At 35.7% G+C, this 26,208-nt stretch overlaps 1 protein-coding gene across 1 annotated transcript in view; it reads right to left on the bottom strand.

Moving 5' to 3' along the window:
- Positions 1–26,208, bottom strand: part of IBTK (inhibitor of Bruton tyrosine kinase) — a 79,436-nt gene that overhangs the window by 10,301 nt on the left and 42,927 nt on the right. The window contains 7 exon segments of the mRNA XM_007445878.1: positions 2,913–3,062; positions 16,036–16,179; positions 16,721–16,813; positions 17,940–18,103; positions 19,507–19,655; positions 23,402–23,514; positions 25,482–25,603. Coding sequence (XP_007445940.1) covers positions 2,913–3,062; positions 16,036–16,179; positions 16,721–16,813; positions 17,940–18,103; positions 19,507–19,655; positions 23,402–23,514; positions 25,482–25,603 — 935 coding nt within the window.

The following is a 26,208-nucleotide window of genomic DNA, read 5'->3' on the forward strand; positions in this document are numbered from 1 at the left end:
AAGAATGGAACTTGCTGAAGAAGATGGACATGTCGAAGACTTGCAAATGACATTTACCGAGGAAGAGAAATCAAGAAGAATAGGCTGGTTTTATGTTTTGTCTGTGTTTTTGTTTGATTTTGGTTTTATGATAAGGCTGTGAGGAAAACAGTAAGTTTGGTTTTGGACATAAAGTTTAAGGTATTTCTGAACATCCAAACAGGACGGCGATATCAAGAAGACAGATGGAGAATTAAGTGTGAAGCTCAGATAACAGAGGTGGACAGGCAGTTTAACTTTGAGTCTTTAGGGTATAGCTGATAACTCAACATAGAAGCTCAGGAATATGAGCACAGAAAGAATATAAGTGAAATGACAAGACGACCTATAAGTGAGCTTCAAGTACTACGAGTCATGTAAAAAGTCTGTGGTGTTGGCAATATGGAGGTCACTGCTGAACTCAGTAGCCTGAACTGTTTCCGTTTAGTAATGGGATTGGAATCCAGAATGGATTGAGAAGTGAGCGGGTGCTGACAGCTCTTTTGAGAAATCTGGCTGTGAAGGAAACAGGAAATTGGTAACAAGAGGACAATTGCTAGAAAACGTGTGGGGGATAAGTGGGGGATCGATTACCCCACCCATTCCACATGTGAGAGACCTGCGCATATTCATAACGAGACGGGAAAAAATCTACTTAAATAGTTGAAGCCTTCAGAAGTGGAAAGGGGTTAAGATACAAGGTACAGGTATAAATCCTAGCCTTAGATGGGAAGGATAACTCTTCTACTGTAAAACAAGAAAGGAAGATAAGATGAATACAAATAGAGGCAGATTTGTGTGTCTCGAAGTAGGAAAAAATAAAGAAGTTATGTCTCTCTATTTAAAAGCATGGTCTACAGGACAACACTTATCATATAACTTACCATATAACTTAACGTTTTTTCTTCTATCAGAAGACTATTCATTTAAAAAAATATATAATAGATGTAGGGTCATTACAGAGGATGATAAGTAACCAATTAAAATTTTTTTCTAATTAAAATTTTGAATAGAAAAACCTAAGATGTGTATACGTATGTAATGCTACATTTATGAAGTAAATATATAAAAAATATATATGTATGTGTGTGTATGTATACAAGGAGCACTCGAATGTAGTTTGGACATGGGATGCCAAGGAGCTGATTTGTTCTCATCATTTATAATGACTTATTAAGAAAATCCTAATTGAAAATGAGAAACAGATTGAACGTTGAGGCTGATAAACTTCCTCTTCATAATGCCTTGTACTCTTTTAACTAATCATTTCTGTAATAAGGTTGCTCTTCTCTTTTGGACTAAGTTCTACATGAGCAGGGGCTATGTTACAGTTCACCACTGTAACTCTAGTACCTAGTGTAATGTCTGATAGATACAGAGCAGCTAATAAATATTTGTCAACATTAAGACAGCATCTTACATTGCACCCAATTTGTATTTATGAGCCTATCAAAAGAGCCTTAATATCGTAAGTAAACATTATGTAAAAAGGTTTATCTATCTGTTTTGTATGTTAGGGTTCCATTTAAGATTTTTATTTTAAAATAGCATTACACTGCTAAAAAGCATTACACTGCTAAAAAGTATTTGAAAAGTTAGGAAGATAGACCAGATGACTTCTTCAGGTCCTTTCTAATCTCTCTGATGTTCTGTACTGTAAGTAAGTGGCTCAAGAACTTTGGTTGTAAATGTACATAGGAAAGCCAGTCCCAAAATCAAAAATAAAACTATGTTTAAACAGTTCATCTAAACCAGCAGTTTCCAAGGTTCTTGGAAGACTCTGACAGTTCCTCAGGAGCTGCTTACAGGACAGGTAGGTAAGGTGAGGTTAAATTAGTTTGATTCCCAGACCCCTCTCCTCACTTCAGTCAGAGAAGTTTATACTACCTGTTTGATAAAATAATTGGACATGAGATTTGATTTTTAAAAAGGGTTTAGGGAGGAAAAAAAGAGGTTTGACAGTGAAAAATTATCATTATGAAAAACAATGATTAATCTGGTCACAACTAACATTTTTAATCACATTTTTGTAATTAAACAAACACTCCCTGAAACACTCTAGGGAGTATATTATTTGGGAGATGTCATATTAGCAGAAATAGGAAAAAAAAACCTCCATTTAGTTAACCAACTTGAAACATAGGCCAATGTTGGAAGAAAAAACTATCTGATGCCCCAAGAATGTTTGGTTCCTTTTTGAATAATAATTAAGAGAATTTACGGATCATGGTGAAACTGTGTTTAGATTTTCATGGTTCATGTAGGCATTTATAATATGAAACATCTTGGTTAAAGTCCAATGTATTTTAAAATTAGTATCAAAAATAGTGAGAGAAAAAGCTGGAAATACCCAAGTCGCTCAACAGATGCAAATAAACAGGTGGGTTCATAGCCAAACAAAGAAATATACTATTCAGCAATAAAATGGAATGAACTACTGATACACATAACAACTTGGATGAATCTCAAAATGTATGCTAAGTAAAAGATTTTTATAAAAGCACATGCTAAATGATTCTATTGATATAAAACTACAGAATATCAGTGCTAGTTTATAATAACAGAAACAGGTTAGTAGCTTGCAAGGAGACAGGACAGAGAAGGAAGGACTACAGAGGGGCATGAAGAAACTTCTGAGAATGATGGATCTAGGCACTGACTTGAATAGCTGGTGATGATGGTTGCACGAGGGTATGCGTATGACAAACTTCAAACTGTATACTTTAAATATATACAATTTACTGCAAGCCAATTATACCAAAATATATCTATCTTAAAAAAAATAAACACGTTAATTTTGAATGTAAAAGGATGTATAAAAAATCTACCTTTAAAGATTATTTCAGGATATAGAACCACCATAGCACATTTTAAGGTGGGAAAATGATTATTACCTTACAACTTTTGCAGCCTGGGAACTTTCAATTCCTTTAAAACAAACTTTTTTGACATGACCTCCTGAGCTTTGGCCAGTAATAGATTTTTTTTCTTCTAGTAAGAAATTCCGGAATGACTTGGATGAAACTGAATGTAGAGAAGATGCCCTGTAAAAAAACAACAGACATCATGTAAAAACACTCATTTTTGCTGGAAGTGACAAGGGGATAATGGAGAGAATATATACCAAAAATTTTACAATGATTATAATTACAGTTTTCAATGTGATGTTGGATTCTTGCTGTCAACTGCAGACTAATCAAAACTGTGTGATAAGAAAAAACAATGGAGACCAACACTGGTGATAGCCCAGATGGTGAAGTAAAAACAGCTATTATAACTATGCCTCAGGTAACAACAACAAAAAATATGGTCAGAGTAAGTAATAAGAAAATCTGTATAGACCTATACCTCTTTTAAAAATTTAATTAATCCCACCAGCTTTTTATTGTAGAAATGAACAAAGTGATTCTATAATTTATATGGAAATACAAAAACCTAGGTTAGCCAACGTCATCGTAAAAAAGAGATACAAAACTGGAAGAAGATAAAACAAGGTAATCAAGACAGTGGGGTATTAAGGATTAACTGATCAATGGAACAGATTAGAGAACCCAGTAATAGACCCTCATGTAGACAGTCATTTTACTTTCAATAACAGAACTGCCAAAGCAACCCAGTGGGAAGAATGTTTTCTATAATAAACAAATGGTTTACAGAAGGAAAAAAAACCTTGACCTTTACTTCACACCATACCCCCAAATTATTTCAAGATGAATTACAGAACATAAAAGCTAAATATCCTGGAAGAAAACAGAAGACTATCTTCATAACTCAGTGGTAAGCAAAGGTTTCTTAGGACATAAACAGCAATAACCATCAAATCAAGAAATGATAAATTAGACTTAATTAAAAACTTCTGTTCATCAGAAGCGATCATTAAGAAAACAGAAAATATTTGTAAAACATACATCTGGCAAAGGACTTCTACCCAGACTCTAAAAAGAAATCCTAAGGACTTCCCTGGTGGTGCAGTGGTTAAGAATCCACCTACCAACGCAGGGGACATGGGTTCAAGCCCTGGTCTGGGCAGATCCCACGTGCCTCGGAGCAACTAAGCCCGTGCGCCACAACTACTGAGCCTGTGCTCTGGAGCCCGTGAGCCACAACTCTGAGCCTGCTCACCACAACACTGAAGCCTGTGCGCACTAGAGCCCGCATGCCCCAACTACTGAGCCCACACACCACAACTACTGAAGCCCGCATGCTCTAGGGAAGGTGTGCTGCAACTACTGAAGCCCACGCACCTAGAGGCCGTGCTCCACAACAGAAGCCACCGCAATGCGAAGCCCATGCACCGCAACCAAGAGTAGGCCCTGCTCGCCACAACTAGATGAAGACCAAACACAGCCAAAAAAAAAAAACACGAAATCCTAGAACTAAATAAAAGACAAATATAGAAGACAAGGCAATTTCAAAAGGCATGCAGAAAGGATCTGAATAGACACTTCACAGAGGAAGAGATGTTAATTGGTCAATAAGCACGTGAAAAAGTGTGCTCATTACTCATGAGGGAAACACAAAACCACAAGGAGAAACCACTGCACGCCCAGGTAAAATTAATTGACAATACCAAATGTTGGCAAGGATGTGAAACAACCAACAGTCTCATAAATTTTGCTGGGAGGATAAAATGATACAAATGCTGTAGAAACGATCTGGCAGTTTTTTTTAAAAAGTAAACATGCATTTTCTGTAAAATCCAGCAATTCTACTCCCTAGTGTTTACCCAAGAGAAGTTAAAATATATGTCTACAAAAAGGACTAAACAAGAATGGTCAGAGCAGCTTTATTCTTAAGAGCCAAAAACTGGAAAGAGTCCAGGTGTCCATCAACAGGAGTAAACACAAATTATGGTATATTCATACCTTGGAATACTACTGAGTAATAAAAAGGAATAAACTATTGGTATACACAATCCAAATAAATCTGAAAAACATGCTGAGTGAAAGAAGCCAGACACAAAAGTATATTATGTTTCATTCTAATTACATAAACTTCTAGAACAGGCAAAACTCAACTATAGTCAAAAAAGAAAAACCACAACAATGGTTGACACTGGGGTGAGGGGGGGCAAAGATAAAGAACTTTTTGAAGAATTTTCTGGGATAATGGTAATGCTCGTCAATTTACTAAAAAGGTAATAAACAATGACCAAGTGGGCTTTATTTAATGCAAGGTTGTTCTAACAGTGTTCTAACACTCAAAAAAAAAAAATTAATATAATTCATCACATTAACAGGATAAAGGAGAAAAATCCTAAGGAAAAGTTCTATGATCCAGTCAATGGACGCATCAAAAAAATTACTTAGGGATACAATTAACAAAAATGGATGGACATGATACATATACTTAAAACTATAAGAGATTTTAAAGATATTTTTTAAATCTCTTTTTAAAAAGAGATTTTAAAGAGAATCTAAAGGATACCATGTTCATTCTTAGGGGACTCAATGACCCAGTATTGGTCACCTGTCAGTACTCTTCAATTCATCTACAGATTCAAAGCAACACCCAACAAATCCCAGTAGGCTTTTTTTTTTTTTTTTTGACAAGCCAAATCTAAGATTTATTTAAACATGGTCAAAACTAAAAATAGAAAAAATAATTTTGAAAAAATAAAATCAGAGAAATTATACTATCTGATTTCAACACTTATAAAAGCTGTCATCAAAAGCACATACATATAGGTCAAACGGAACTGAGTAGAGTCCAGAATTAGACCCACACACACATCATGGTCAACTGACTTTCAGCAAAAGTGCCAAGTAATAAAATGGAGCAAGAACAATCTTTTCAACAAATTGTGCTGGAACAACTAACACGATATCTGTATGAGAAAAAAAAGAATAAACAAAAACCTTGATCTCTACCTTACCCACATATAAAAAGAGAAATCACAAAAGCTAAACTTAGGAAACATCTAGATCAAAACAAAAAATTTCTGTAACCTTAGAGTAGTCAAAGACATAAAAAGCCCTAACTTTCAATGAAAACAAAAAAAAGGGATATAATGGGTTTTACCAAAATTAAAAACTTCTGCTCCTACAAAAACAATGTTATTAAGAAATGAAAAACCAAAATACAGACTGGGAGATAATATCCACAAAACATATCCAAAAAACATCCTTATTTTCAGAATATAGACTCTCAGAATTCTAGATTAACAAAATAGCCCAATAAAAGGCAAAAGATCTGAAAAGACATTTCAGAGATATGAAAATAGCCAATAAGCCCCTAAGAAATACAAAATAAACCACACCTACTAGAAGACCTAAAATTAAAAAGATTAAATATACGAAGTGTTGGAAAGGATGTGGAATAATGGGAACTCTTACATGCTACTAGTAGGAATGTCCAATGGCGTGACCATTTTGGAAAACTGTTTGGTACTTTTTCTAGGAAGTCAAACATTCACTTAACATGCAAACCAGCAATTCCAATCCTAAGCATTTACTCAAGAGAAATAATAACATAAGATTTGTACATAAATAACTTTTTTCATAAAAATAAACTCAGTATTTCTCAACAATAAGAAAGGAAGAAATTTACTGATACATGCAACAACATGGATGAAGCTCCAAACCTTTATGTTGAATGAAGGAAGCCAGACACAAAAGAGAGCATACTGTACTTAGATGCCATTTATAAGAAGTTCCAGAACAGGCAAAAACTAAGCTATAGTGATAGAAATTTCATCAGTGGTAGCTGGGGGCATGGGTAGAGAGTGATGGTTGGTTGAGAAAAGATAGTGGGATGGTGGAAATATTTTTCTTAATTGGAGTGGTGATTACACAGGTGATACATCTGTCAAAACTCCCACTATACACTTGAAATTACTGCATTTTACTTTATGTAAATTATACCTCAGTAAAGTTATTTCAAAAAAAACAATACACAATGAAATCTACTGCACTTCTTCTGAATGACTAAAACAATTTTTTATGGAAAGGAAGTGGAAAAAGGTTAACTCACATACCACTAGTGAGAGTGTTTAGTGGTATCTACTAGAAATGAATATATGCATATCCTACAACCCGGTAATTTTATTCCTAGTTATATATGCAACAAAAATGCAAGTATGTTCAACAAAGACATGAACTAGAATATCTACAGCAGCACTAACCCTAACAACAGTAAAACAACAAAGCTACTAAAATGCCAGCAAGAACTGAATGAGTAAAATAAATTGAGGTATATTTACACAATGGAATATTAGACAGTACTCATCAAAATATGAATGGATTTCATAAATATAATGTTGAGCAAAAGAAGCTAGAAACAATAATAATTCTGTGTGTGTGTGTGTGTGTGTGTATTAAAAAGGGAGAGATTACTCTATGGAAGTAGAAGTCAGGATAGTGGACTGGGGGAGGGGAGTTGCTGGTAGTGTTACTTCTTGATTTGAGTGCTGGTTGCACAAGACCAGTTTCAGTTTGTGAAAATACAACAACCTACACACTTATGATAACTGCACTCCTAAGTGTATACATTATTGTTTCAAAAGTAATTTAAAACTTAAATCTAATTTTACATGGAGAACATAGAGGAAATAAAAATTAAGTTGATCTAAATAATGAAAAATACACAAAACTAATCACACCCAGTATAGGTGTAGTACTTTGAGAATTAGTTGAGTGGAATGCACTTTAGAATATCTACCAAAAAACAGTATACAAATTAAAAATCACCTTTACAGATTAATTTAGCTTCCAAAGATTTCATGCTCAGATTGCTATGGTATTAGAATCTTTTTATTCAACAATGTTTTACTGCAATCCAAAATGTAAAAAGGATTTGCAGGGTAGTAGTAAGGGTCAGGCACACAGGCTCTGTGGCTGCTACTGTTGTAGGTTCAAATCTTGGCTCTGTCACATACCAGCTTTGACGCTGGGGAGATACTAACCTCTGAGCTTCAGCTTCCTCATCAGTAACATGGAGATACTGATACCATCTCCTTCCTTATAATGGTTGTTATGAGGATCAAATGTTAACCTATGGTAAAATACTTAAACAGTACCTGATACATAGAAATGCTATGTTAAGTCTGTTACTATCCACAATTTTCACAGCATTTAACAAGACTAACTTATTTTAAGAGAAAAAGAAGACAATGAGAACACAGAAATGCTGACATGAAGAAATATAGTCAGTTCATAGCATAATAGGCATAATATCTTTCCTTCCTAAAGTCTAACTTAGAAAAACGGATTCAGAAATGTAACCTTTAGCTATGATTTTGTATACTAGAACTACACTGTAACCTTAGCATCATTTTCAGAAATCCTTAATAAGTCAAAATTATGAATAACAACATAAGCAATTTCCTATTCTAATATTAATTTCTTCTATTTTATTTACTCAGAAAACAAAGTGAACACAATGTAACCAGTTAATTCCCCAAAAAGTTAAATTCATACTTTGAAGAAACCATAAAATCCAAACCCAGATTAAATTCATAAACTATTTGGGGTTCCCCATAAAAAATTAGCAAGGCCTTCTAATAACTTATCTGAATTCACACTGCTACCAGGTAACAGATTCACAATGTCAAGCTCAGGCAAGACTCACTCCAGAACCCAGAAGATCACTATATTAAGATCACTATACTCTACTACTGTGTCCACATTTAAAAATCATTTACCCTATGTAAAATCTTAAATCATATTAGGGAAATTTTCTTTACAGATTTATCAGAAACATGACCTACTAAAGCATTCACGTAAAAGATATTTCTTCAAAAGGAGCTTACCTGACTTTACCACAAAATTTTCTCCAAAGCACATACATATGCAGAACACTGAAAAATTAAAATACAAAGAACCACTCTCCATCTCCTTACCAACTCCTTTCTGCTCCTGCAGAAAACACACATACCTGAAGGTTTCTACTGGCAAACAGCATATCTATGGTGGAAAGTACAGTGTCTCATTAGCCATTAGCGAACACTGCTAGTGAATGCCAAAAAAATCCGCTAAATGTCTTTTGTAAGTAATTCATGTCTCTAAATACAGAAGCTTCACAATGATCTGTGTAAGAAACACACGGTGTCAGATTCATCTCAGTGGTAATTTGGGAACTTCTAGATGTGGTAAATAATATACACACTAAAAATTTTTATTTCTTTAATGGCTACTTAGGATAACATCTCCTTAAGAATAAATATAGGTAACAATGCTTACAATATATCTTAAACTCACATGTTCATTAACCATGCATAGTGGTTACCTATAAAATGTCTTATGCAGACTTCTTTAAATGAGTTCTGTTATTCTTTCCACTGATCATGCCATACTTTGAAACAGTGTCTGATTTCCAACGATTTTACTTTCCTAACTCAAAGGTTCTGGCTCTTTCCCATTTTAGCAGCCAGAGAAACTTAATGAAGAAGCATCTGTAGCCACATAAAAAATTAATCAAGATTTTGTTCCTCAACTAAAGCAGCCGTGAAATTTTTGCTTTAATGAATAAAATTTCTAGCTCTAAAAAGTTAAATAACTGAAATTAGTTTATAATTTATAGGTTAGCTCTAAATGGAATTTGGAGAATTTACATTCATACATTAAGCCAGGCCACAAAGACTGTGCATTCTTCCACTCAAGATGACTAGTGAGAAATGTTGTATTATTTCTCCAAGTAAAATAAAGGATAATGAAAAGTGACTAACTCCCATGTACACTTGGCGTTTTCACATTAGATTTAAAAGTCAACTGGTTAGAACTTCATTGTAATGCAAAAACCAGTTATTGTGTGAACAAACTAAGTAAAATTCCTTACCGAGACCAGAAGCAGACTTAGAGGGCTAATGTGTGATTTGCTAATGAACGGCACATTAACCTCATTATTAAGATAAACACAAAAACACCTTCTAATAAATAAATAAATAAATAAAATCGCATTAGATGATTCATCAGGATGATGAAGATGTCCCTTTGAGAAGTATTTAAAAAAAGATAAGTCACTACAGTAATGAATATATTCCATAAATACAATCTGTAAATCAGATTAAAATGCTAATTTCAGATTAATTTTCTACTTTTTTCAAAGCTGGGCAAAGTTTAAATTCTACCAACTTTCTATAACCAATATTTACAAGAGATATTCTCAAGAAACAAATCTATTACTATTTTATTTCTTTAAGCATATACCACATGTATTTACAACCTATGTGTAACTGATTAAAAATGAAGTGATATACTAAACCTGCAGCCTTCTAAGAATTCAAGAAAGAAAATTCAACAACCTAAAAATGACTATTTCCATTTATACTAAATATACATCATAATTCAAGAATACCAAACATCAACCATTTTACATAAATATGTTCTTAAAAGTTATAACAAGGGACTTCCCTGGTGGTGCAGTGGTTAAGACTCCATGCTCCCAATGCAGGGAGCCTGGGTTTGATCCCTGGTCAGGGAACTAGATCCCACATGCATGCATGCCACAACTAAGCAGCCCGCAAGCCACAACTAAGACCTGGCACAGCCAAATAAATAAATATAAATATTTAAAAAAAAAAGTTCTAACAAATATTTTCTGATCCCTGTCATTAATTTATATGCATATATTATATACTTATATATGTATAATTATGTACATTTATTGACATATGTATCTTACATACATATATTCTACTAAGTTAACTCAGCCCACTATTTATTTAATAACTTAAGCAGTACATAAATTCAGAAGAATTTAGCAGAAATGAACTTTAAAAGATCCTTCAGATATCAAAAATTTGGTCTCAAAAAGTCATAAGAAGGGTATAAATGATTTTATGACAATTCAGATATCTCTCACTTTCATAAAAATTCAGAATAAATTACCCATAATTGGTCAGTTAAATTTCTTTGGTTCCGTAAAATACATAAGATCCATTATTCATTTGTTTGTATTTAGATTTTCCAGTCGCATTTTCATCAACTAAATATATAATAAACATCACTTATAATTCAGTCACCAAATTACTTTTCAAAGAAAAATACCCTGATTGATTATATTTTTGGCCAAATTTTATGGCATTCTTCCTCCCACATTCCTAGAATTCTCCCTAATATGCCATAATATATTTCTTTTGAAATTTAGACAGTCTCTTCAACGTAGGAGTCTGAGTTCATATTGCTAATAATGACTAGGGAAAATTTTTTCCTAAACCTGAAAATCAAAGTCTGAAGTTTCAGATAAATGATTACTCTAATCCTTTCCTCTAAAATCCCATGTTAAGTGAACAAGAGAATAATCAGAAAGGCATAAACCCACACAGGCAAAAGAATAAGGCATTAAGACAATGGCAGACTAAAAGTAATAATACACTATTGGAGGATAAAACAGGGCCAGAATGAACCTTGATGTAGTGGAAATAAAGAAAACCTGTCATCAAGTGGAGTGGGGGTAGAGTGTGAAGCTCGGAACCCCGAAAAGTCTACGTTGGAGACACCTTAAGTATCAAATCCTGAAGCAATCATGCAGATGAAAACAGGAATACTGGCTCAAGGTTTACTTGTGGAGTGGCAGAGAATGCCAGAGGCCCTCCCTATCTCCACGTGGTCAGATGAATGTACTTCCTTCACCTTGGTAGGGGGAGGATTTGACTGAAAATCACCAGTATATAGAGGCAGGTAGGACTAAACTGCTGTGTTTAAAATGTATATACTAAATGATGAGATATGTGAGAATCTAGACCAAATTGTGAGAACCTCAGTCCCAGGCCTAACTGCCTCACCCCGATCAGCTTCCAGAAGGCTTGCAACCAAATACAAAAATTAAAAGGCTTCTGAGACAATGATGCGGGGGTCCTCTAAGGGTACCACTGGGTCACCCTACAGTCGCACCTATCAGTCAACCTGTCCCACACAGGCACACAGATTCCAACCAGAACTTAAACAGTCCACCAAATAAAACGTAACTAAAACATACATGAAAAAAGAGTGAATACACATCAATGTAAATCAATGACTATTTTTAACTTTTATAAATGGAATCATATAGGTTTTTTTTTTCTGATTGGCTTCTTTTGCTCAATATTACATTGATGAGATTCATTCACACAGTTGTATTTAGTCATAACTCATTTTCATCATTGTGTAGTACTCTACTATACTAATAAACTATAATTTATCCATTTACTGCTATAGACATTTAGGTTGTTTACAGTTTTTGGCTTTTACAAATAAGGATGATACAAACATTCTGATACGTGTTGCCAGGTGTGCACACGTACATGTATTTCTGTTGGATATATATTAAAGAATGAAAAAGTTTATAGAGTACAGGTATCTTTAACAGTTGAATATTGAACAGGATACTAATAAAAGGGCACTATCAGCAAATAAGAAAGCTCTTGGCAATTAGAGATTTTAATAGTTAAATTAAAACATTCAGTAGAAGGGTTGTACGATAAAGTCTGGGAAACGTTCCAGAAAGTCTTTAGAATAGGAAAATAATTATATGAACATTAGAAGAGCAAAAGTAAGAAAATTAGGGAAATCCAGGAAGAGCCATATCCAACTAATGTGATTTCTAGAGAAAACAGTACAGAAGAAAGTATCAAATAAAATACAAGATGTTCCTAGAACTTAAAGACATGCTTTTCCCAATTAAAAGAGCCCATCAAGTACCCAGCATAATCTATAAAAAAAGAACCCACGTCAAGGCACATCACTCTGAAATTTTAGAATGCTAGAGATAAAGAAAAAGGGAAGGGGGGGACTTCCTTGGTGGTCCAGTGGTTTAAGAGTCCTCCTTCCAATGCAGGGGACACGGGTTGGATCCCTGGTTGGGTAACTAAGATTTCCACATGACCCAGGGCAACTGAGCCCACGTGCTCTGGAGCCTGTGCCACAGCTAGAGAGCCCACGCGCCACAAGGAGGAGCCTGCATGCCACAACTAAGACACAATGCAGCCAAATTAATTTAAAAAAAAAAGAAAAGAAAAAGGGAGGAGCGGGAGAGGGAGGAAACTGGTAAACATAGCAAGAGTAAGGAAATGGAATGCATTAGACTTCACAACAGCAATAAGAAAAAGGAACTCCACAAATGATTTCCAACTCAGAATTCGGTTCCAATCTATCAGTCAAGAATGGTGAGAATAAAAACATTTTCAAAGATGTAAGGGCTCCAAAAATGTATGTCCTATACATCTTTTATCAGAAAACCACTGGTTTTGATATAGATTGTGCTACATCAAAACAAACAGTAAACCAAGAAATAGAAAAACAGGATTTAGGAAACTGGGGATCAAACACCGGAGGGAAGAAAAAGAAGATCCCAGGATGACAGTTAAGAGAAGTCTCAAGATCACAGATACTAAGCAGGCCTGGAAAAGGCCTAGTTCAGACCAGAGAACTCAGAGTTCTAATGAAGATGCCTCCAGGGCTTCCCTGGTGGCGCAGTTGTTCACAGAGTCCGCCTGCTGATGCAGGGGACACGGGTTCGTGCCCCGGTCCGGGAGGATCCCACATGCCGCGGAGAGGCTGGGCCCATGAGCCATGGCCGCTGAGCCTGTGCGTCCGGAGCCTGTGCTCCGCAATGGGAGAGGCCACAACAGTGAGAGGCCTGCGTACCGCAAAAAAAAACAAAAAGAGAGATGCCTTCAATAAAAAACAAAAGTAATAAATTACCTGGTATGTTTCATCATAATGGAGAGAGAGAGGTATGTTTTAGAGAGTTTTGCGGGGAAAATTAGTGATGAGTACATAGGCAGTACAGGAAAACTGACAGAATTAGTTATTCTAGGGAAAAAACAGAATAGTGTAAAAAAAGGAAATAAAATCATCCTCACAATATGACTCTGTTGTGAATCTTAATTAACCAGTCATAAAAGAGAAAGTTTGGGGCAGGGCAGGCAACTGCTATCTTTCATGATAAGAAGCCTTGAAGTATTACCATACTATTAAATTTTTTGAACTCTGTGTTTTTTGATTTTAAAAATTACTTTATTGGGGCTGGAAAGAACTCCTATGTTTGAAATAGATGCTAAACCAAGAGTATTTGTCCAGTAGTTGGATTTCCTACCTTGAGTGATCACTGTTTTGTTCCTTCTTTTGTTCATTTACTTTTTGTTTTTAAATAAGGAAACTGGTTGATGGCAGGGCTTAAACTGTATTTACTAATAAGCCCAAAGCTTCCTCATGTGCTTAGCTAATTCTCTCAAATTGCGATATATTTAGTATCTTGAGAGCTAGTCAAAGAACTTTTTTTTTTGTCTTTTCTATACCTTTGTTTAGGGAAAACATAACTCAATATTGTAACAGGGGACTTCCCTGGTGGCGCAGCAGTTAAGAATCTGCCTGCCAAGGCAGGGGACACGGGTTCGAGCCCTGGTCCGGGAGGATCCCACATGCCGCGGAACTAAGCCTATGTACCACAACTACTGAGCCTGCGCTCTAGAGCCCAAGAGGCACAACTACTGAGCCCGCATGCCACAACTACTGAAGCCCGTGCACCTAGAGCCCGTGCTCCGCAACAAGAGAAGCCACCGCAATGAGAAGCCCACATACCGCAACAAAGAGTAGCCCCTGCTCACCACAACTAGAGAAAGCCTGGACACAAGGCTTTCTTTTTTTGAGGACCCAACACAGCCAAAAATTTTTTTAAAGTAAATAAATAAAATAAATTTATATTAAAAAATATATATATTATAACAGCTACTCCATAAACCCTACAGAGGCAGTGATTAAATCAGTTTTGTATATATTGCCTTATCATCAGAAACTAGAACAGTGCCTTGCATGTAGAAGGTGCACAACAAATACCAATGAATGAAAACATTCTACTTGGGCTTCCCTGGTGGCGTGGTGGTTAAGAATCTGCCTGCCAATGCAGGGGACACAGGTTTGAGCCCTGGTCCAGGAAGATCCCACATGCTGCGGAGCAACTGAGCCTGCACGTCTGGAGCCTGTGCTCTGTGATGGGAGAGGCCGTGACAGTGAAAGGCCCGCGCACCGCGATGAAGAGTGGCCCCCGCTTGCTGCAACTGGAGAAAGCCCTCGCACAGAAACGAAGACCCAAAACAGCCAAAGATAAATTAATTAATTAAAAAAAAAATTCTGCTAAACCCAATCCCTCAAGTTTCACTCTCTTTTCTTTTTCACTTGGGTGTTCTCACCTCTTGTTTTCTTTTTCTGTGATCATGTTTTAGATTTACTAGTAGGTCTGATATTTAGTCCTATTGGTGGCAATCAAAATAAAATGAGTTGCCACTCTCTTCAAAACAATTTACATTTTAATGGGAAAAATATTCCCTCTTACAAATAGAAGTGGCATTAGAGTAATGAAGGGGTTCCCCCAAACCAACAGTAGTCTGTAATACCCTCTTCAATGCTTGTGAGAACAACAGGGTTCTACTGATCTTTCCTGCCCATCATACTATCCATGTATTTTTCTTCTAAAATTGGTTTCCAATTATTATGATATTAGTTACCAAAAAAAGGGAGGATGGGAGGGGAGCAGAAGTACAACCTATTTTTCATATGTCAAAATTGCTATCTGACCTCTTTGGAGATTATTCCTATTAATGTTGCATTATGGGTAAATTCTAATTGAGAAAAGTTATATAACACAATGTTAAGTAAACAACCCTGCTTAAAAGTGACAATGACAAGCTATGATTATAAAAATTTTAAGATATTCATGATGCATACAGGGAATATACAAAGAACTTAGGGTGCTAAAAGAAAATCTGTTTGCTTTTATCAAAATTCTCTATGATATACATTATTTTTTATAAAAAATGAAAAAATAAGAATGTTCCCTTAAACTGCCTTAGCAATAAACAGTAATTAAAATACCAAGAAGAAAATTTATCTACACATATGAAAAAAAATTCAAAAATCATGATGCACTTCTCAAAACAAACAAAAAAATAAAGTATTTCCCAAGGTCCAATTTTTAACTTGAAAGCAAAGAGGGAAATGAAATATTTGAAAAGACAGGAAGGAAAAAAAAAAAACACCCAAAGCCAAGAACTACCTTAAAAGCTAATGTACAAAGCTTATTTTAATAAAAATTAGAGCATACCATGCATTCGCCGGTTTGGGGGTTTTTGAAGGAGCACTTAATGCTGTTTCCATGCTATTCATTGCTGAATTATTATCTTTGGTAGTCATTGCAATCATTTTTCGTTGCTTCTGAGACAGTTTAACTCCATGAGAAATCATTTTTCTAGAAATTGTTAAATCAAACCAATCAGTTTCACCGCTTCTGAGAAAGTTTAATTCCATAAGAAATAATTTTGCTAGAAATTAAACCAATTAACATTAATTTCTGCTCAACAAAGGTTACTTGTAATTATATTGCTGTGTTTATTTGATGGGATTTTACTATTACTAGATCAAAATGACCACAAGTTTCAACAGTGGCAATATATATAATTAGTTTATACTATCAAGGATCAAGTAATAGCTACATGGGAGCCCTCCTAATACACTTGCATCACACTTCTAACAGAAATACATCATTTTAGAGGCAAATTTCCAGCATGTAATACTGTATTCCACAAGAGCTAGACTATCAACCCAACTCAGTCTTCAGCATATATTTAAGAAATAATGTTATGGAGGCTAAATTACCTAGAAAAGAGCTTACAACTAACTTTAACATCAAATGCAGAAAAATAATAGGAAAGGTCCAGTAGGTCTTTCCAGTTTAGGGCAGAACTATAACACAACATGGTCTTTCCTTTTTTTATGATTTTGTAACCAACCCCAAATTTGTCTTTGGTGTAGCTCCACGTCTTTGTCTACTTTCTTCTATTTGCATGATGGTTCTGAGATCCATAACAGGAGGGCTTACAGGACTAAAAGACATATAAAAGTTACTTTACAACCCATTCATTTATCCATGAAGTCCAACACCCAAACATTACTGAAACTGTAAATTATATATTAATGAGAGGATAATTTAGGTCTATTTTGTCAGCTGTGGCCAACTTCAAAAAGGATATTTTGAATGAAATATACTTTTACATATACATACATAATAATAAAATGCATCAAAAGTCATAATGTTAAGAGATACATGTTTAATAAAATAGTCTAACATTAGTGATTAGAAGATGCTTCCAGGTGTTCCCACAAATATGTTTACTTAGGAAAAAAGGTGTCTACTTTCTGAACTATCTTTAGACCATGAAGCAGCATAAACCGGGACATCATCATCTTTATTCCAACTGTGCAAAATACAGCATATTTGGGCTTCCCTGGTGGCACAGTTGGTTGAGAGTCCGCCTGCCGATGCAGGGGACACGGGTTCGTGCCCCGGTCCGGAAAGATCCCACATGCCGCAGAGCAGCTGGGCCCGTGAGCCATGGCCGCTGAGCCTGCGCGTCCGGAGCCTGTGCTCCGCAACGGGAGAGGCCACAACAGTGAGAGGCCTGCATACAGCAAAAAAACAAACAAAAATATGGATAGAATATAGGTCAAGTTAAAACTACAGCATAACATTAAATGAATAGCCTCTGAAAATTAACTGTAACAAACACATTTTGTGAGATCTTAAATACACTTTAATGTGCAAAAAAAAAGATAAAGTAAGCCTACAAATGACAAAAGGGTCTTCCTGAGTGGGAGTTTTTACTAATATACACTACCCATTAAAAAAGAAAAAGAAGCTGATATCAAGTCAGTGTGTGTGTGTGTGTGTGTGTGTGTGTGTGTGTGTGTGTGTGTTAGTTATAGAGTATTTTACTAAGTATTCCCTGATGACACTGCAAAGGCAACTAAATTCTGTCTGGAAAAAGCCTATTTTAGCCAGTTAGTAATTTGTATGCACTTTAGCTGGTAATTTGTATGCATTTAGGAAATTTTCTGTATATTAGAAATTTGTATTAATTTTTTAAATGTGCTTCATTAAAAAGTTTCACTTGACCAAAAATAAATGATATTTCTCAGACTAACAAGTACAGAAAAAAACAAAAATCCTACCTGAAAGAGCCAGAAACCCAACTGGAAGAGCTTGTAGTATCAATTCTGTTACTGGGAATGGGCTGTGGAGCAGATATTTTAAATACTGGTGATTTTTCCCATGGTTTTAAATCTTCCCTAAAATGTGTAGGAGGTGTACCATTAACATAGGATTTAATTTTCCCCTGGAGGTAAAAAAAAAAAAAAAAAAAAAAATTAAAAAGTGAGTAATAGCAGGTACCCCTAGCACAGTAGCGAACACATAGTTGGTACTCAGTAAATACTGGTTAAACTATATTAAAGAGTAAAACCTTACAACAATAATTATCTAGTATTTTCAATTCAGTTCTTCTACAGTTTAGTATCTTGGTCAATTCTCAAACCATATCAGTGGCTATAACCCAATTATTAAAAGCTTTGGGAATAATTTTTAGGGACATAAGTTTGCATATCAAGTTCTTATTTACCTGAGCATTAAACAAAATGTTATTAATAAATGTAAGTTGTTCAAATAAGACATGAAGCAGTAACTTTAAAATTAACATCCATGACTTTAAAATGAAACAAAATGAAAGTCTGGTATAAATTTCATACAATTCACTCTGAATATAATTAAAGGACTCTGAATAAAATTAAAGCCAAATAATACCGACACTTCAAAAGGGACCCTAAAACTATTGCTATTACAAGAGGTCAAGGAATTTATTGAAATGGTATTTCCACTGCCAGGATAGATTCTTCTACTATTGCCAAAAATTCACAGTATGCCTTCAACCTTCTTTTAAACCTCACCTGTCTTCCAGGCCAACCTAAGTGTAATATGAATTTCCCCCAAACTTCTACCTTACATAAAAAAATTTTTATGATAAAAATTTGTTTTATTATCAATCCTTGAGGCCTAGAAGACTCTTAATAAAGGGTAAATTTTCTATTGTCTCACAAATTTCTAGATGTTCTAATATATTTTGTGGATGTATAGAGGTTAGAAAAAAATTACTTTATCTGGTAAGTTTGACATTCTCCTTCCCTGTAGATTAACAACTATGGAAGAGATGTCTGAAACATGGCCTCCCCCAGAGTTGACCAGCCTAGGAATTCAGCAGCTTAGTGTCAATTTTGCTAGACTAGGAGAAGAACTCCATTCCAGACTGCATTGCTCCAGTTCACACCGTGGCAGGAAGACACTAAACAGATTTTGGTATTAGGCTTACTTTCAAAATCATTTTCCTTTGACAGTTTTTAGCTGGTGTTAACTGACATTTCACAAAATATATTTCAAGTAATTTAGCTATGAATATATATTTCAATATGCCTATACAGTATTGCTATACTTTACATCAACATTACTTTTATTGCAGAAAGATTAGAAATACAACATCATAAAGGGCTCAAAACTGCAATTAAAATCTTTAAAACTAGAAATATTAGGCAAATTTGAGAAAACGATAACACTACATATATTACGTCATTAATTGTATTTTCTTATAAACCAGCGAGTGTTTTAAAGTTAGAGTAAAAATAATGAAAAACTAAACTGTCTATAGATTAAAATTTGAAGAAAATAGTGCATTAATAAACAAAGACAAACCTCATTCTTATCTGAATGAAATCCTGTTGTGAAATCAGGAGACTGTAAATCTCTAGGACTACCCACTCCTGCATAGCTTCCTTCAGAGTCTGATGTCAACAGTTCTGGAAGAGATTCCACAGAATTGGTCTTACCAGACTTTAGTAATCCTAAAAGGTAAAAAATTTTTCATATTTAAACACATATACAGTAAACATATATGTATTACATTTAATGAACCAAAGAGAGCTAAAAGCGTCCATTTATCCAGATTTAGTTAACATTTAAATTATAGTCACTGTACTAAAGTCTTAATAATTCAAGCTAACTGAAGAAAGAAATCAGTTGAAGTGAAAAACTGAAATGGAGAATTTCAAAACAACAGTTTTATTCATTTTAATTACACACCAATTAAGCAATAAACCTGAGGAAGATAGTTATTTGGTATCTAATTTAAAAAGTGACTCAGAACATTTTTTTCCCCATAAAGATAAGACAGCAAGACAAAATTAATAAACTCTAGACCCCTCCCCTTTCCCTTTCTCATCTGTCTCTGCACCTATGCAAAGGGGGATTAGTCCCAGTCTGTGTGGGAGAAGCCATTATAACCTTTCTGCCACTCATCTAAGCCAGCAGACTGGCCAGGTAGCAGAGGCTTTGCTGAAGCCTACTGTGGCCTGTTTGAGGGTTTTCCCTTCTGCAAAATAGCTGTGAATTGAGAGCTATTTTCAATTAGCTTATCACCTAAAGCATAAGTTGTTATGAAATGTATATACCATTTGTTCTCTTAGGCAAGCTCAATACCTGTCTCCCTGCTACATCTGGTATCCTGGCTCATTAGCAAATCAGTCATTTCAAGTATAAACAGAGTAAAAAAGAAAAAAAAACTTTTGCTTAGGTTCATGTGTTTATTTCCACATATTTAAAATGTAGTACAATCTAAATGAAGTGGCAAAATAAATACATTATAAAACACATCTCATAAATTCAGTAAGTGTTGTTTTCTTTAAAAGTAAATCACCGCAGGCTTCCCTGGTGGCGCAGTGGTTAAGAATCCGCCTGCCAATGCAGGGGACACGAGTTCAATCCCTGGTCTGGGAAGATCCCACATGCCGTGGAGCAACTAAGCCCGTGCGCCACAACTACTGAGCCTGCGCTCTAGAGCCCGTGAGCCACAACTACTGAAGCCCAGGCGCCTGGAACCCATGCTCCGCAACAAGAGGAGCCATCACAGTGAGAAGCCAGCGCACTTCAAGGAAGAGTAGCCCCCACTCAGCGCAACTAGAGAAAGCCTGCACGCAGCAATGAAGACCCAATGCAGCCAAAAATAAATAAATTAAATTAATTAATTAAAAAAAAAAATAAATCACTCTGACAAGATATGTGCCTTTTTTGTTGTTATTGCTAAAATACAATTTGGAATAACATTCAAACTTTTCTCCCCCACAATGTTTTAAATATTTTTAAGAGTAGCAAATTTTTATATAAGAGAGTATATTTAATACTGGGATGCTCCCAAAAGTCAATTAGAAACAAATCTAATAAATAAAGAAGACGATTAAAGTGGCCAACAATTATCTTTGATAAAAAAATTATTTTCACAGAATGACTTCTAACTTTAAGGACCAACACAAACAAACGTTAAGCCTTCATACAACTGTCCTTGATGAAATTAGCTTCATACTCAGAATTTCTCCCAGAATAGGTTACTTTGGCCCCCAGTTAAATTTAACCTTTCAATCATTTTTTGCTTTGGCCACAGAAGTAGTATAGCAGGAAGAATACAGAACAGGAATCAAGAAAATAAATTCTACCTCTGGCTGCTACGACCTGAAATCACTTCAAAGTTTTCTGAGCTTGTTTCCTCAAGTTTAAAGGAAGGGGTGTAAATTAATTCATTATTAAGGTCTCTTCCAGCTCTGAAATGCTAAGACTCTTAACACATGTGCTATCAATAACATCCTTTAAAACAAACCAAATATCTGCTTTTTCCATAAATCTTTTAGGTATTTGGAAAATCACTAGCTCCATGACTGTCTATCCATTATCCATTTATTCATCCTGCCATCAATCCACTTATGCCTCCTTCTAAGTACTACGGGTAATTCATATAACACAGAGGATGCAAAATCACAGAATTTAAACTTTAAAAAGGTCCTAAAATAGGAATCAGGATATGCAGCAAATGAGAAAGACCTATAGACCTATCTTCAGTACTTCATCAATCAATTTAGGTATATTAGCTTTCTTTTTTAATATCTCGTGTGTTATCTAAAACGACTATTCTTCACGTTATTTATCAAACGTGTCAAATACCTCATTTGTACTTTTCAAAGTTGCCTGTATAAGGCTGATTGACTGTGAAAACACTGCTGATAGAAACTGCACCAGTCTGTCTTATGGCTATAGACACACCAACTATTTCTGAAAGCCACGCTGTGCTGCCATTCTTTTTTGGTTACACTTCAAATTTTTATCTAAAGAAACTGTTAAAATTTAGGTCATTTAATCGGGATCTAATCAGACGAATCCAGAATGTGGGATAGTCTACAATACCACTGGCCTCAACTTCTAAAAACAAAACAAAACAAAACAAAACAGAAAGGTGTGGCGGTGCTGTTCTACTTAAGAGACTAAAAAGACATTAATAAGCAAAGGCAATGTCAACCCTGATACGACATTAGATTTTTTTTTTCTTAATGCTAAAACAGAGAAGACTATAAAAACATGTTTGGACAATTAGGGAAATATGGACATAGACTACAGCACTAGATAATATTAAGTAATGTTAACTGTCTTTCAATGTGATAATGGTATTGTGGTTGTATAGAATAAGGGTTGTATCTCCCTTATGCTTAGGAGATTCATATTAACCTTGGGGGTAAAATGTCATGTCTACAGCTTAGTTCCAGGTGGATCAGGTTAAAAAAAAAAAGTGTGTGTGTAGAATGTTTGGAGGATGAGGGAACAGAGCATGCAAGACAAAGCCTGCAAGAAAAAGCAAATGTGCTAAGAGGTGAACAATAGATCTGGATAATGGGTATACAGGTGTTCATGGTATTTTTCTTTCACCTTTTTAGTAACTTAAAGATTTTCAAAATTAAAAACTGGGAAAAAAAATTTTAGAAAAACTATATAACCTTACTTTCAAACAGGCTCACACAATGCCTAGGTATATAAAACGTGTTGTATTTTACTACTGGATTATAACCTCCTTAACACGCATGAATGGAATCCCACGTGACATCTCACCTGAAGCACTGATATATATGAACTGAATGCACGTGTTAATAGTATCTCTGTCATGTGCTGCCCACCTCTAACCCTCTATGCCACTACACAGAGTGGTCTTTCTAAAAACATAAACCTTATCCAGTCACACCCTGCCTTCAAAAATCCATCAATAGCTACCTGTAGCCTTCAGATTAAAGTCCAAATTCATTAGTTTGGCATATAACACCCTCCAAAATCTGACCCTCTCCAACCTATCTCCTATCTGCACCTACTGGATATGGCCGAGCTACGCACAACAAACATGCAGTCTTTCTACTGCCTCTGGGCTTGAAACACACTGCCCCATTCTCTTAGCACGTCAATCTGCCTCCTTTTCTTGGCTAAATTCTCTTCACTCTTCAAGACCCAGCTCAGGTATCACTTTCCTCTAACAGATGTGCCCCGATCTTCTCAGACTAGTTTGGGTGCCCCTTCTGTGATCACAGAGCAAACGTCAATCAGAGTACTTATCACAATACATTATCATTTTCTGTGGCCTCCCTAAGACAAGGACTATTTTCTATTTCTGTAGCCCTAGCAGATGGCATATAATAGTATTTAATACATGTTAAATGAATTAGATAAGGAACAGAGACATGAAAGATTAGATCAGAAAATATACCCTAAAATATTTTCCACTAACCTGTAGATGGTGGACTCTGAATAATATCTGAAAGGTTATAACCTCCAGAACTATCTGACCGCTTACGTGGCTTCTTTTTTGCTTTCGTTTTTGTCTTCTTGAACACGCTTTCCCTAGGAAAAAAGCAAACATAAAAGTCATTTTAAAAAAATTAAAGTTACAGGGCTTCCCTTGTGGTACAGTGGTTAAGAATCCGCCTGCCAATGCATGGGACACGGGTTCGATCCCTGGTCCAGGAAGATCCCACGTGCCGCAGAGCAACTAAGCCCGTGTGCCACAACTACCTGAGCCTGCGCTCTACAGCCCGTGAGCCACACTACTGAGCCTGCGTGCCTAGAGCCCATGCTCCGCAACAAGAGAAGCCACTGCAATGAGATGCCCGAGCACTGCAACGAAGAGTAGCCCCCACTCACTGCAACTAGAGAAAGCCCGCATGCAGCAACAAAGACCCAACGCAGCCAAAAATAAATAAATTAAAAAAAAAATTAAGTTACAGATGAAACAGGAGAAGAACTATGGATTTTGAGCAACGGAATGCAGCATTTTGGTCAAACAAAAAACACAAAAGAATATATATGTTCTAGTCCCATTTATCTAAGTGGCCCAGAGCACGTTACTTAATTCCACCAAACTTCAGTGTGATACTATCTCTTGTTCTAACCCTAGCACTTCTGTGAAAGTTAGAAACAAGATGGTATATAAGAAAATACTTTGAAAAGTAAAATACTGTACATGTTCACACACAAGCTATTATAATCTATGATCTGGAACTAGAAATAGTTGGTGATAATTTTTAAAGTATTTCAGGGGCTGCTTAATTTCTTGAATTATTATTAATCAGGAAAGAGAAAATAACATTATCTATGAGGACTACAACAGTCTTATTTCACCTAAAAATTATAGATCTCATTATATAATTCATCCACAGTAACACAGGTCAGCTGTGAATACTATTATTTTGTGAAGGATAATGTATTTATGTCAACGTTAATCATTTCATTATAATTTTTAATGTAATAACATGTCATACGTCCAAGTCAGATATTTATAAACCTCAAGTATTCCAGTGGCTACCACCAAACTCTAGAAAAGAAGTTAAAAAAGATCGCTGGAACCAAGAGCAGCTTTTCAGTGAGCTACAATTATACTCATACATATATATATACACTTACACGTGTATGTAGTAAATGACTTGAACGTCCGAAGATTTTATTTTAACAGGTCATTTACCAAGCAGAAGGAAAGTAATTCTATAACCAGCTGATAAATTAGCCTAAAATGCAGACTGGAAATTCTAAGCAGGACTTATTAAATGGTCAACAGGGAGACTGTGTAGAACCTGGGATATTTTATTGAAGGACTCCCAAATGCCAGTCACTGTGGGTCATATCTCTTGAATGAGTAGGGTTCTCTACAGAGAGGGATCTAGAAGAATGGCTGATGAACTCCCTTTGGCTCACCCTCTCCAGAAGGCAAGTCTCCCATCTTCTGCCAAGGTGGAGGAGGGGCAGTCAATCACTTGGTTCAGGAATACATCAATGCGCTTTGAAAAATTCTCAAAAAAAAAAAAAAGCTCTTTTCCAAATCCAACCACTTACACTGGTCTTCATAAACCTAGTACCTGTAATTCTTAAGCCTTTCCAGAATTCTGTTTTAGTTTTTTCTAAGTCATTACTGCTTGGCAACCACTTTCCAACTTCCAAAACTGTTAACATCTCCTGACTGCCATTTACTCCTTTCCTGTTCTCTCTGCTCTAGTGCAATATGCCTTTTTTATTTCTTTCCTATAATCTCAGCAGGGTTTGGAAAAGTAGTTAAGATAATTGCACTTATTCAACCCAACATATTTAACCAGAAGGCTACATTCCTTTTGTGTTTATACTTAACTTTGTTATATCTGCAAATATTAATTATGCATTTACTTTGTATTGTATCAGGCTAAAAATGAACATAAATACCTTACCTATTTTTTATGTTAGGTTTCTCAATTTTTCTTTCCATATTAATATAAAAGTGTCAACAGTGTCCAAGATTGGGGGTGGGGGAAAGAGAAAAGGAAGGGGGGAAAAAAAAAGCTTACGAATAATTTTGTTCCATATTTATTTCTTCTTTCAAAAAGATATCTCCATCTTCTACATCCAAATAGCTAATATCTGGTCCATCTTGATATGGTGTAATGACTCTTCTATCCATTGCTGGAATCTATAGAAAAAAAGATGTCACTTTTTAAATACAAAATGTGTAGAGTAAAGACATCAGCTACCTTTCTGTCTCCCCTTCAATCTATAACCAGTAAAACATCCAGAGCTCAACAAAGTTGCCTCTGCCCAACACACTAGGACACCAGAGAATTCCACACATTTGTACATCTAAAGGTGGGTAGGCTGGAACACATACAGGAGAGAGGCAGAACAGATGAAAGAGTGGAGTCTGTGCCTGCAATCCTGGGCCTCTAACCATGGTAGCTGAGCCCACAGCTTCAGGGAACCCAGTACCAGTATGTGAGGTGGTGCACTTACAACTCTGGCATCCTGAATGGAGGGGTGCTCACAACCACAGGTAGCTTGGTAGCAGTGGAAGTGGGCCCTGGAACCCAGCCGCCATCCCCCACCATCAACAGTGGCGGAAGCCCACGAACCTTATACAATATCAGATACAGTACAGGCACCTGTGCAACCCTGGCTCCCAACACCCCCATGATCCTCCTCCCCCCATGCAAAGACTGTTACTCAAGGAACCCCACAAACTGGGGAAGAGCCCAACATTCCGATGATGACAGTAGCTCTGGCAGAAGAAAGGCAGTAAGG

This window comes from Lipotes vexillifer, unplaced genomic scaffold, assembly GCF_000442215.2.
Source record: "Lipotes vexillifer unplaced genomic scaffold, Lipotes_vexillifer_v1.1 scaffold413, whole genome shotgun sequence".
NCBI classification, from domain to species: Eukaryota; Metazoa; Chordata; class Mammalia; order Artiodactyla; family Lipotidae; genus Lipotes; species Lipotes vexillifer.